At 61.1% G+C, this 12,501-nt stretch overlaps 1 protein-coding gene and 2 long non-coding RNA genes across 6 annotated transcripts in view; 1 reads left to right on the top strand and 2 right to left on the bottom strand.

Annotated features, from left to right (window-relative positions):
- Window positions 1-2,152: 2,152 nt before the first annotated feature.
- On the bottom strand, window positions 2,153-4,418 carry LOC147599994 (uncharacterized). Its single transcript, XR_015259281.1, has 2 exons — window positions 4,097-4,418; window positions 2,153-2,501 (listed from the first exon to the last, which is right to left on the bottom strand). It is a non-coding gene; the product is annotated as an uncharacterized LOC147599994 (long non-coding RNA).
- Window positions 4,419-5,626: 1,208 nt separating this feature from the next.
- On the bottom strand, window positions 5,627-8,493 carry LOC147599993 (uncharacterized). Its single transcript, XR_015259231.1, has 2 exons — window positions 7,090-8,493; window positions 5,627-5,806 (listed from the first exon to the last, which is right to left on the bottom strand). It is a non-coding gene; the product is annotated as an uncharacterized LOC147599993 (long non-coding RNA).
- Window positions 8,494-8,992: 499 nt separating this feature from the next.
- SSBP3 (single stranded DNA binding protein 3) overlaps window positions 8,993-12,501 on the top strand; it is a 54,061-nt gene continuing 50,552 nt past the window's right edge. For 2 of the 4 annotated variants that reach the window (XM_086754016.1, XM_086754015.1), the window contains exons 1-4: window positions 8,993-9,272; window positions 9,436-9,508; window positions 9,691-9,752; window positions 10,318-10,402. In XM_086754016.1, coding sequence (XP_086610142.1) covers window positions 9,217-9,272; window positions 9,436-9,508; window positions 9,691-9,752; window positions 10,318-10,402 — 276 coding nt within the window. In that variant the 5' untranslated portion in view covers window positions 8,993-9,216. The remainder of the gene's footprint in view (window positions 9,273-9,435; window positions 9,509-9,690; window positions 9,753-10,317; window positions 10,403-12,501) is intronic. The other 2 variants (XM_086754018.1, XM_086754017.1) reach the window with 1 other exon arrangement.

The raw sequence follows: 12,501 nt of genomic DNA, 5'->3' as shown, positions 1-12,501 counted from the left end.
CCGCCCCGCCCAGGGCGCACAGGCGCGGCCTTCCGGCAGCTACAGCCCCGCCCGCCGACGGGGCCAAGGCCGTGGTATGGGGAGTGCGGGGGCGGGGGGGGTGGACGCACAGGACACGACACGGAGCCCTCCCGCACCCCCGGGCCCCCCTACGCGGGGTGCGGTGGGAGATGGGGGGGTGGGGGGGAGAGGAGAGGAGGAGGGGGCGGGGCGGAGCGAGCGCTCCGCCAATCAGCGCGCGGCGGTTTCAAGAGGCCCCTTCCGCGCCCCGCCCCGCCGTGCTGCTCGGCAGGGGCGGGGGGCGGCCCCGTGGTGGGGGGGACACACAAACACACGGCTCGGAATGGCCTGGCATGGCAGGCACCCCCACCCCCGTGTGCTGCTCCCCACCCCACCCGCGCTACCCACGCCCGGGGGGGGGGGGACGGACACGGGACACAGCGTGCCCCGAGGGAGCGCGCTCCCACGCGTGACCGTGCCCGCGGGCGCGGTGGAGGGATTCGGGTGCAGCCAGCGCTGGGCTTCAGCTTTTGCTTCCTCCTGCGCGGCGGGGTGGGGGGGCACTCGCCCCTTGCTTACGAGGGGGGACCTCCCCCAGCCCCGTGTATATAATGCGATGTTATTAATTATGCAATTTAATTAATTATGCGCATACAGCATCTACCAGCAGGCTGCTGCTGTTTTTGCAAACCCGCAGCCCAGGAGCCGGCGTTGGGGACGAAGGCCTCGACCTCCGTGCCGGCCGCGGAGCCGGTTACGGCACTGGTGATGTTTCGGCATCGCGGCGGCCTTCCTCCAACCGCCGGCGCAGCTGCGCGGGTAAACAGGAAACCCCAACACCCGCGGGACCCAGAAACCCCAACCTCGAGGCGGGCGAACGATGCCTTCCGAAAAAAATACCGGCGAGGGGCCGGGGTGGGAGAGGAGGTGGGCGGCAGCACCCACCGCTGCTGCGCTTGCCGGCACCAGGGTCCGTTTGGATGCGAGGCGTTGCGGAGCGCTCGGCACCGCCGCTGAGGTGTGGAAATCTCACCCAGCCAAGGATGGGGTTTCATCCCATTAGCTGGTCCGGGAGGGGGGAAAATCAGGGAAATTTTTCAGCACCTGATGGTAGGGCCTCGGCAGCAAACCCAAATCCATCCTCCCGTCCTCCCCACCAGCATCACCAGCAGTCGTCGTACCCTGGGGTTTGGCTTTCCCGTGGGAAATGGGAACACCGAGCTGGCAGCAACCTGGAAATTAAAAAAAAAAAAAAAAATCAATAGTTAAAATTCAAAATCCAAACTGGCAGCAGCGGCAGCAGGGCTTGGTGGGAGCATGGTGCCACGGACGGGCTGGGGGCACAGCGGGAATGCAGCCCGCATGGCTCCGTGCGCGGCCAGGACGGCCACGTCCCTCGACGGGGCTGCTGTGGCTTAACATCGGCTAACGAACAGACCCACGCACCTTGGTAAGTGCACGGCAAAATTAAGGCTAGATTTTTTTTAAAAAAAAAGGGTTTTTTTTAAAAAAATGGTTTCTTTTTACAGGTCCCAACGCATCAACAGGCAGCGATGGGCATCCTCGGCAGCCCTGGCTGGAGCAGCCATGCACCAGCGGACGTGGAAGGGGCCGGGAGAAGGGGAGCTGCTCTAAATCCGGAGAGGCCAACTGACCACCTGAGCCAGGGAGCATTTGGGTATTGTCACAACCCCAGGCGGCGGGGCCTGAGGGTTCCTTTCTGCTCCCGGACCTGGGCGCGGGGATGTCGCCAGCCTGGGCCGGAGGCAATAAAAGCGCCTGGAGTGATGCAGCAAAACAGGCTTGAGTCGCGTGTCGAAATAAATCATCCATGGAGGCAAGGCAGGAGAGGAGGAGGTTTTCTGCTCTCGCGCCTCCCTGCATCTAACAAAGCTTCGGAAACCCCAGGCGGGCAGTGAGATCCAGGGCAGGATACGGCCGTCCTGTGGCCCCGGCTGCCCCGGAGCAGAGCTGGCCTTGGCCTGCCGCTCCAATGCTCCCACTCTCCCGGCAGCTGGTTTTCCATCCCTTCCCAGATCCCTTGGCTTCACCTTGTGGCAGGCAGTGCAGGGAGCTGCCAGGAGTGATAAAATGGCTGTCCCCCAAATTTATGGAGTTTATCTGTGAATAACTGTTGGAGGTGAAGCGGCTGTTGAGCCGGGGAGGAGGAGGGTGGCTTTATTTCAGGATAACGTCCCTCAGGAGCAATGCAGGGTGGGCAGGAGCCCGGCCCCAGCCTTGGGGAGCAGCAGGGATGTGCCATGTGCCCCCCCAGCTCGTAGGGATGGAGCATCGCCAAAGGCCCGTTTCCCGTTGGCAGCGTGTTTATTAGGAGCTAAGTCACGAAGAGGCTCTGGCGGATCTCCGTTGCTCCCACGGAGCGTCTCTAGCACGGCGGAGATCACTGCTTTTCCCAGCCCCACGTGCGCGCCCGGGATTTCCACGCCAGCCGGGTGTTGCTCCCCGTGCTCCATTCCCAGGGCCATATTATCTTCCTCCACCTCAAAAAAAAAAAAAAAGGTTCTATCAATGGGCTATGGAGCAGCATCCCAATTTCTGGGGAAGCACAGCAGAGCAGGCTCGAGCCTCCTCCTCGTCCCCCCTCCCCGCTCCGCTGCAGTAACATCCATCCTAAGTTTCTGCGCTCCTTCTAATTTTGGAGGCCGCGAGCAAAGCAGGCACTGTCGCAGCCAGACGAGACTGCCAATGTTTCCTTTAAAAGCTGCTTTCCCTCCGAAGGACTTTTCTAGATGGTTTGCTTTTAATAGCGGGCTGCAGGGCGCAACGCCCAAGCTTGCGGCCAGGATTCTTCTGCGGACCGCGGCCCCGCACCATGTGCACCCCCCTTCCCAGTTCAGACCAGCAAAGCTCCCCATCCCTTTGCGGAGCCAACCCACCTGCAGCCCATCCCTCCCTTCCCTCGCCCACTTTTGGGGAAATTTTAAGGCAGAGGGGGTCGGGTCCAGCCCCTAATTGTGCTGATAGCTCAGGGGAGAGGGAAAAGGCTGGAGGAGCCGTCGGAGAAACGGGAAGCAGTGAGGTCAGCGTGCTGGTAGGTGTGAGCGCTTTGAAAAAAACCCAATTGCTGCTTCAGTGCAACCAGATTCGGGAAAATGAAGCTGAAGTGTGAAAAATGAAAGCGAAAAGATAGGAACCAACCCACGGCTATTTATTCTAAAAATACTGACCTAAATACTTAAGCGCACATATAAAAGTAGTTGTCTCTGCTGATTTCCTTTATGAGAATCTCCTGGTTTGGTTATTATTTCGCTCAGAAACCAGAAGATGAGGCTTTTCCGGAGACACCAAGACCATGTCCTAGCCTGGTGCTCCCAAAGAGTTTGCCGTCTGCCCCAAACTGCTCCGAAAGCGCAGGCTGCTGACAGCCTGAGCGCTGAGCCTGGCTCAGGGCAAAGGGCCCTGGGGTCAGCGAGCGGGCTGGCTCTGCAGAGCAGCATCGCTGTCCTGCGGGCAGGCCCCTCATTAGATATTTTGGGGTTTCCTGCATCCCTGGGGGTGGCTGGGTCAAGCACCGGGGTGGGCGGTGAGGAAAACCCAGGCGGAGGGCCCCAGACGGCGCACGGGCTGGACCCCTGCCCAGTCCCGGCCCCCGATGTGGCACTGCAACCCCGCTCTGTGCATCCTTCCTAGGGAAGATGATGGAGGCGTGGAGGAAAAACGGATGGAGGAGCGGGCAGGAGTGCTAGGTCAGCAAGTCGTGCAGGCTAGGCGCGAGTGATGAGCGCTCCGAGGGAGAAGGAAGAGACCACGCTTAAAACAGTAAAGGTGGAAGCAGGGGGGAAGCAGCTCCCTGCCTGAAAGTCAGAGCGGGAGAGCCGGTCAGAGTGTTTCCAGCTGACAAAGTGAAGGAGCAAGCCAGGAAAACACGGTCTCAATGAAAAGGCTTTTTGTTTTTTTTAGGGAGCAGGGAAGGTGGCGTGGCCCACAGCCTGGGGGCGAGCCCGATGCGTGCAGCATCAACAGGGCGGATGAGCGCCGGCCAGGTCCCCGCGCTGCCTGCAGGGAAGCGAGGTGGCTGCGTATGGCGAGCAGAGCCAGGGCAAGGCCTCCGAGCAGCAAGAGCTGGTTGTCAAACCTTGGAAGATGCTGCAGAGGCGAGTGTCCTGGAGGACGCTGCCTGGGAAGCCTCTCCTCCAGCTCCTCAGGTCCCCCTTTCTCCCAAAAACCTCTCAGGAGCAGCTGAGCAGCTTTTTGCCTAAAATAAATACAGGTTCCACCACCGCGCTCACAGCAGATTTACAGCTCCACGCGCGCGCCCAGCACCCGTCCACCCTGCTGTGGGAGCACCCGCGGGGCTGGTGGCAACACAGGGGATGCCTGCTCCGAAATCCAAGGTCACCATCCGGGCGGCTCCGTGAAGCATCCCGGGAAAGCCAAGCCGAAGAGACGCTCCTGCCTGTTGCAGGGTGCTGGCGGGGGCGGCTGGCTCCAGCGCCTATCAGGCGGGGACAGATGGAAGAGGTGACAGATAAGGGACTCGGCCCGGAGAAGAAACGGGAGCGATAGGACCCTTGGCGGAACGAGGAGGCTGGAGGCCGGACCCCGCAGAGCTGGATTTCGATCCCATAATGCCAGCCGGGCACCCGCCCCCCACCTAAACCCCTCCTTGCCAAGGGCAAGAGGGGGCAAGGAAACCAGTGACATTGAGCTGCAAATACTGGGTGCAATGGGGTTTCTGATGAGCTCCCCAGGCAGTCGACAACCGCTGCTACACCAGCAACACCCTTCGCTTGGGGACCGCTGACGCCGGGTAGTGCAGCGCAGAGCCCATCCCTGCGGGACACTGGGTAGCCCGTAGAGGAGGAAACCCCAAAAGAGGCACCATCCTCTTGTCTGCAGGGACAAGCCCAAGCCCGGAAGCCTCGACGCCCCGGAGCCCTGTCCCACCTGGGTGCTCCCGCTCCGCAGTTCGCGGTGCCGGCCTGCAGCCGAGGTTAATGCAGGTATTGCGGGGAAGGAATCCGAGCTGCCGTGCAGGGAGCTGCTGGGGAATAGCTGCCGCGCTTTACATTCACAGCCCATCCATTTTGCAATAACTTCACCGTGATGTTCCCACGTAGACAAGCCTAAGCTAGCATAGATAATGAAATGGGTTAAAGGAGACAGGCGGAGGGAGAGGAGAGGAGCCAGCAACTGGTAGTAAATCAGGGAGAGAACGGGGTTACTTTAAATTCAAGGACTCGGTGGCAGGGCGAGTTTGGTTTATGCCGAGAGGCATGGGGCTTAGAGGATGAGACGCGGTTTGGGAAGATGGAAGTGTCCCCTTGGTGTGGCCACCAACCTGTCTGTGTCCCCATCACCTCCCCATCCCCCTGCACCTGCCCCTGTGGGTGTCACTGGGATTAAGCATGGCTGGATGGAAAAGTGCTTTCCCGGGTGGGAAGGGGCGGTCGAGGGATCCCGAAGGAGCTGCCGGCCTGGCGGGGCAGGCAGCGGGCTCTGCTCCAGGAGGACAAGGTCCTGCCGGCCGCCGTCGGCTTCTGGTCGGGGCCCGGGGGGACCTGGCCACCAAGAATCCCCCACCTTTGGCACGGGTTTCCAGGCAGTCCAAACAAGCTAATTAAATCCTGCTCTGCTTAATCAGAGCCATTGAACACCAGTCAGAAGAAATTAATGCCGTGCTTTATTAGATGCTGTTTGAAGTCGTGTTTGGCACCTCATCCTGGGTTCTCATCTCCTTCTGGGGAAGGAAGAAGGACATCTGCGGGGAAGAGCGAGGGTGCAGCAGATGGCAGCGGGGATGAATCAGGGGCTCGGAGAAGGAGCTGCGACTCCAGCGGCGTCCCTGGGCGGGGGGGGGGGACGAGACACCTCTCCCTGCATCCCACGGCCCACCCCCTCCCTGGCGGCTGAGAGCCTGCGAGCCAGGCAGGCATCCCAAAAATACGTGTTCCTCCGCATTGCATGCTAATGGCCCCGCTCGATAGGTCCCACCGCAATTAAAGCACGCGGAGCGTTAATATGCAACGTGGAGAGGCCACTCTTCCCACAGCTACTCCCTCCCAAACCTGTCCTTCCTGCTGCGCATCCCTGCCCACGGGGATCCCACAGCGGCTCCGGCCGAGCCGCCAGCAGCGCCCGGTGCATTCGTGCCTTCCCCTCGCTGTGCCTGGGGGGACGCTGCCTTTTCCCCCCCACGGCACCCGGCACCTTCTCCTGCCTTCAGGCTCGGACACCCGACGGGTGGGTGCTGTGCGACATGGCCCTAGCAAGGGAGGCACCTCGACAGCTGGGAGAAATCCACAGGCGGGTGGTTAAAACAACCGGCTGGGCTCCGGGGTTGGGGTTTTGAACGAATTCTGGTGCCTTAATTGCCGTGACCCAAGAAAATCTCCCGACGAAGAGAAAGCCTGGCTGAGTAAGGTAGCCCACCGGTCGCCCTCTGAGCCTTGAGAGCGCTCGGTAGCCTTGGTACCTCCTGCTGCGACTCGGCTAGACAGAGCTGCTGGCTTTGGGTGTGGGGATTTCTTTTTTTTTTTTTTCTTAAATTTCCTGCCGTAACTTGCATGAAAACTTTGCAGAGCCATTTAATTGCGTTCTGCGGCAGGGATGATATGAAATTAGTCTCCCTTCTGATCTTTGGCTAAGTTGGTCCAAAGCACCGGCTTATAATTTGCTCTAATCATGAGGCGGCAGGAGATGCGAAGGCAGGGCTGGGTACCCGACGAATTCACATGGGCCGGGAGTTTCCGCCCTGGCTGTGTCGGCGTTCAGTGGCTGGCAGGTCAGGCTGTGCTGCCCTGGGATGGCAATATTTATACTTTTTTTTTTTGGTGCGGCTTTCGGGAAGCTTTCCATCAACTGCTCTTCTCCATCTCCCCTAGCAACAGCCGAGAACCAGAGCTGGTCCAGAGGAGAGGAGGGAGAGCAGAGGCAGCTTCCCGGCCACCCTGGGCTCCTCTCTCCTCTGACCGTCTCCAAGATGTCCTCCCAGCTGGAGACATGCGATCGGATCACTGGAAGAGGCAGAGATCCCGGCTCCCATCGCATTTTCCTGGACTTACTTCGTGTCCCAAACAACCCCAGGGGTGGGGGGTAAAGGAGATGGCTGGGTTTTTGTCTACTCACCTATCCCAGAAAATCAAGGAGGTGAAAGAACACAAACTCCCGGTGAAGAGGAGCGGGGCAGGGTGATACTCTGGGCACGGAGAGGCTGGTTTGGTGCCGAGGACATTATGGACATGAATGCCGGTGGCATTAATGCTTTTCACCAGGTAGAGAATATGAGGGTATTATTTTTAACCGGGATATTTAGTGAACACCTCACGTGCTGCTGGAGGGTCAAATTTATCCCATAGCCTCAGTCCCGGGGGAGGCTCCTGGTTATTTTTAAGCCCGTTGGAGGAGCAGAGGGACGCGAAGGCTCAGGGGACAAGAAGTCTGGGATTCGCCAGGCCTGGCCTTCCGGTCCCCGCCGCAGAGGCCCACGCGGAGCAGAGCCCCTAACGCCCGTCTCGTCCTGTCCGCCGTCACCCCGGCCCCCACCCTGCAAACCAAAACTTGTGCAAAGCACCAGGTCTTCTCTTCCCAGAGAGAGCATCTCAGGACGACGTCAAGTTTTGATCCTTTTCGACCTACCGCATCGCAAGGAGATACTTTTTTCCTTTTTTTTTTTTTTTTTTTATTTTCCCCTCCCCTGTTTGTTTTAAACCGCGCTGGAAAGCGAGTTTGGCCCTGCTCGGGCAGGTCCCCATGGCCGTGAACGTTCCCACGGGGCGCAGCGGCTTTACCCACCGCCCCGGGAGCGACTCCGACGCCCCACGGCTCCCCACATCGCCGCCCCCAGCCTCCCTGCCCTCCCAGGGGGGTCGCCCCCTGGGCCCACGCGGCCCCACTCCAAACTCCTCGAGATCTTCCAGTGGTTTTTTGGCAGGATGAGGCTCGATGGGTGCAACCTCCCGATTTTCACCACCGGTCACTAATCGCGTAACTCCTACCCAGCCTCCGTCCCCGCCGGTTTTTTGTTCAATGAGCCATTTTGGAGGGAGCGCTGAGGCCGGAGCAGGGGGGAAGAGCTCTTTGTAGCCCCTTATTTTTGTGCTGCTCCAATATCTGATCCTGTGGGAACTGCCACCAGAAAGCTGGGAGCGCTGGGTATTTTGGGGGCAGCTCCAGCCTTCCCGAGGGAATGGCGAGGGGGTGCAAAACCCAAATTCCTGAAGCAGGGGTGCTCTGGGGTACAGCACGGCCTTGCCCAAGCAAAGTAAACCCCAGTGCAAGGCGAAAGGGCCGGTTGTGAGCGACCCCAGCATGGCGGCGGGGCTGGGACCCCCCCCAAAGTGTGTGCGAGGTGACTGGTGACTTTCCCCTGCTTGTTTTTAAAAAGCAGCGAAGCAAAGCAGGCGGCGAAGCCTCGCCCCGTGCCTTGAGGCGCTGAAGTCGGCAGCCGGGGAGGGGGGTGGGAAGGGGCGGCCCCAGGCACCCCTCAGGGCTCCTCACAGCCAGGACGCCTGGCCCTGAGGTAACCGCCCGCAGCGCGGGGTTGGGGGTGCGCGGCGCCGGGCGGGATCCGCCGGGGCCGGGCGGGAGGCGGGCGCTGGTTCGGCCCCCGCCTCCCGCCCGGCCCCGACGGGTCCCGCCCGGCGCCGCGGCCAAAGGCAGCGCCCCCCCTTCACCACCCGGCGGGCAGTTTCAAGGCCCCCCCCTCGCGAGGTCTCCGCAGCGCCGACCAATCAGCGTGCTCTGCGCGCCGCGGCCCGGCGCCTTAAAGACCCACAGGTTGGTTGAACCTCGCCGGCTGCGTGCAGAATCAGTGCGGCGCTAGGACCGCGCGTCTCCCCTCTCCCTCCCCTCCTTTCCCCGCTGCGGGAGGCCGCCCGCCGCCTCCGGAGAGGGGCGGGTCAGCCCCGCCCGCGCTCGCCGGTGATTGGCGAAGCCGAACGCCCGTCAGCGGCGGCGGAGGGGAGGAGGAGAGGGGAAGCGAAGGAGGGAGGGGGGGGGTGGGGGGAGGCGGTGCCCTGCGCGGCCACGTTCGGGTGCGCGGCCAGCGGCGCGGCGGGCGCAGCGAGCGGCGGGGCGATGGGGGCGCGGCGGCGGCCGGCGCTCTGACAGCCCCCGGCGCTCCCTACCGCGGCCGGAGCGGTGCGAACGAGCGAGCAAGCGAGAGCGGCTTCCCGGCGGGCGGCGGCCTCCTCCTCCTCCTCCTCCTCCTCCTCCTTCTCTTCCTCCTCCTCCTCCGTCTCCTCAGCGCGGACCATGTTCGCCAAAGGGAAGGGCTCGGCGGTGCCCTCGGACGGGCAGGCGCGGGAGAAGTAAGCGCGGGGGGGACGCGGGGCGGCTTTGTGCGGGGCGGGGAGGCGGAGGGGAAGGAGGCGGGGGTGTGTGTGTGTGTGTGTGTGTGTGTGTGTGTGGCGGGGGGGCTCCATCTCCGCCTCCTCTCCCCCCGCCGCCGACCCCGCCGCTGGGCTGTTGCAGGCTGGCCCTCTACGTCTACGAGTACCTGCTGCACGTCGGCGCCCAGAAGTCGGCGCAGACCTTCCTGTCCGAGGTGAGCCCCCACCCCCGCCGCCCTTTGTGCCGCCGCCCGCCCTCCATCTTGTGCGGGGCGGCGGCGGGTCCCCGCGCGTGGAGGGGGGGGGCCCACGCCCACTCGTGACCACCCACCACACTGTGTCCCGTCCCCCCCGTCCCCCTCCCTTTTCCCTTCTTGCCTTCCCCTCTCGCCCGCAGATCCGGTGGGAGAAGAACATCACGCTGGGCGAGCCCCCCGGCTTCCTGCACTCCTGGTGGTGGTAAGTACCGAGGGTGGGAGCTCACCCCCCCCCCCCCCCCCGCCGTGCCCCACGTCGCGAGTGGGAGCAGCCGAGCTGCACGGGGTTGCACCGGCGGAGCGCGGGTTCCCCTAAAGCCCCGGGCGTGAGTCAGCAGCGCCTGGCCCCAAACCGCCCCGGTTCCCGCTCCCCGTGAGGCGGCAGAGCCACCCACGGCCCCGTGGGACCGAGTGGGCGCAGTGGGCCTCTGGCCTGGCAGCCTGCAGTGGCCGCGGGGCTGGGAAGCCACCAGTGAGACCGAGTTGATGGGGAGAAGGCAGCAGCACTGGGAGGGCCGTGAAGCCCCTCAAATACCAGAGTTGTTACCCCTCAAAAGCTGGTTTTCCCTCTTAAAACGCCCAGCGTCACCCATCCTGGGCATCGTGTGCTTCCAGAGGTCTGAGCGGCCTCAAGCGCAGACGCGCGGCTGGGTCCGGATGAGGTTCCCCACGGGGTGGGAAGCTCCTCACCTCCGATGACCCCCACGCCTGGGTGCGCGAGCCCCGGTGAGTGACAGCCTCCTCTCTCGACTTTCTCCGCCACGCAGCGTGTTTTGGGACCTTTACTGCGCAGCTCCCGAAAGGCGAGACACTTGTGAACATTCGAGTGAAGCGAAAGCCTTTCATGACTACGTGAGTAACAAGTTTCTAATCCTCGCGGTAATTACAGTGCTGGGGAGCTCCGGCTTCGCCGGCGCACCGACAGCCAACATAACCCACTGGCAAAAGCATCGGTGTTTTTTTTTTTTAACCAGCAATGTTCTGATTTGACTGAACAGTATTTCATAATGTTGCAATTATGTAAATCAGCTCAGATATTTATCTTAAGCACTTAAAGGCGTTCAGGCTACTGGTAGAACTGAGCAGTTTTGCGTAGCAATGGACAACAAAGCGTTTCCTAGAGGATCGATGGGTGAGATATTTCATGCCGAGGACACCTCGCAGGGTGGGCAGGGGTTCGATTGCAGTGGGGAGGAGGGGAGGGTTCCCCAAAATGTCAGTGAGTGCTCCAATGAGTATCTGCCTGCTTTTGGCAAGGCTGGGGGCTTCCTCGGTTGGCCAAGTCCTCCCTCGAGACGGGCGAGGCGGAGGTGTTTGCTCATTGGAGGTGGTGTTGCAGACCCCTCCTTGGTTGATGATGTGCATCTTGTCTGTCAGTATTTTGGGTTGTTCTTCGAAGGGGCCTTGGTGTAACCCAGGGATGCTCCTCCTGAGGCCCGAGTGCTGGGACTGAGGTGCCTCCCAAAAAGACACCTCTTGGCGAGGATGTGTGGCGTGTCGGCTCTGGTGGGCGATGGGTGGGCTGCCCGCTCCCGTCCCATGCGCGTCGCCCTCATCTGCAGTGTTGGGAGGAATTTGCATCAAAGGATTAGTCACCTGGCTGCGGGCTTGGACCCTAGTCAAGTGAGTTCCAACCCTGTAGCAGGAGCTGGTTTTGTCAGCTCCGGGGAGCCTATGGTATGGAAACCATTTTTCCTCCCTTCCCGAGTTTCTCGTTGCCTCGACATGCCTGGGTTGGGATGTGCGAGGGTTCGCTGGCGAGCAGCGCTGGGCGAGCGTCTTGGGGACCTCCATGGTGCTCTTGCGTGCCGGCGCTGGACGCAGCAGTCACCCTGGGGCCCAGGCAGTGCTGGGCTGCTGGGGAGCCTCGGCTGGCTGCTGAGCTGCCTCTCCTCTCTGCCCAGGGTGGAAAGCTGCCCGGGGCATGGGGGAGCAGATCTGGGTGTTTGCTAGGCGGGAGTTTGTCTCTCTGTCCCTTCCCGCGGCCGCTCTCTGCATCGCGTGTTTTTACTGGGTCAGATTAAGATGGTGAACTCCTGAACCTGAGGGTCAGAGCTGATGACTGGCAGTACATCCATCAGTGCTCGACTTGGTGGGGGCAGCTGCTCGCTTCCTGGGTGTTTTGGACCAAATTCTGGCTTTTTTGGAGCTCGGTTGGGATGGCAGGCCCAGCAGGGGCAAGGCAAAAGTAGATCTTCCGGCAGCAAAGCTGCAGGTGAAGATGGCATTAACAACCAAGACATGGTAATGCTCCTTTCACAGCGGCCTCCTCATCGTGTCTGAGGATTTAGTGTATTTAGAGAAATTAATCTTTTTTTTAGCTTGGTAATAATTCTAACAATGGGCCTGAGTGCATTAGATGATTCACATAAACTTCTTTAATACACGTTGCTTTAAGCTTACAGTAAATAGGCACAATCCTGGTTGTTTTTAATTCTCAGTGTAATGCGGTTCTGTAACAGCCCCAAGTACTTTACCTTTTGGGTTTTATCACGAAGGCTTGTAAGAAGATTTTTCCCTCCCCTGTGCCTTGGCTTGGTGGGGCTGGGTTGGTTTCCTCCAGCGTGTTTTGGCCTCAAAATGGGAGTTGCGCTTCTCCTCCCCAGCGTGGCCGGTGGCAGATGCTTATGGCGTGCTCCCTCTCGGAGCAGCGGTGTTTTCCCCGACACGGCGTGTACTTTACAGGGCGAGGGACCTGCCTGGCTAAAACTTAAATATTGACCAAAGAGCTGAATGATAACCCGGGATGCATGAATAGCGCCTTGTTTCTTTCTGGCCTCCCCGCTGGGGCGGGCTGCTGATGCTGGTGAGCGCGGCAGCCGACCTCACCAATGGGCGCCGGAGCCAAAACTCAGGTTTTTATCAAGCACCAAACCCCGCAACCCATCAATGGTGCATGGCAGCTAAAATGGGGTGCGAACCTCAAATGGGGCTCTTCATCTGGTGGTTGT

Source organism: Chlamydotis macqueenii, chromosome 8 (genome assembly GCF_036417535.1).
Source record: "Chlamydotis macqueenii isolate bChlMac1 chromosome 8, bChlMac1.mat, whole genome shotgun sequence".
Taxonomy (NCBI): Eukaryota; Metazoa; Chordata; class Aves; order Otidiformes; family Otididae; genus Chlamydotis; species Chlamydotis macqueenii.
This window is presented reverse-complemented; position numbering and strand designations above follow the sequence as displayed.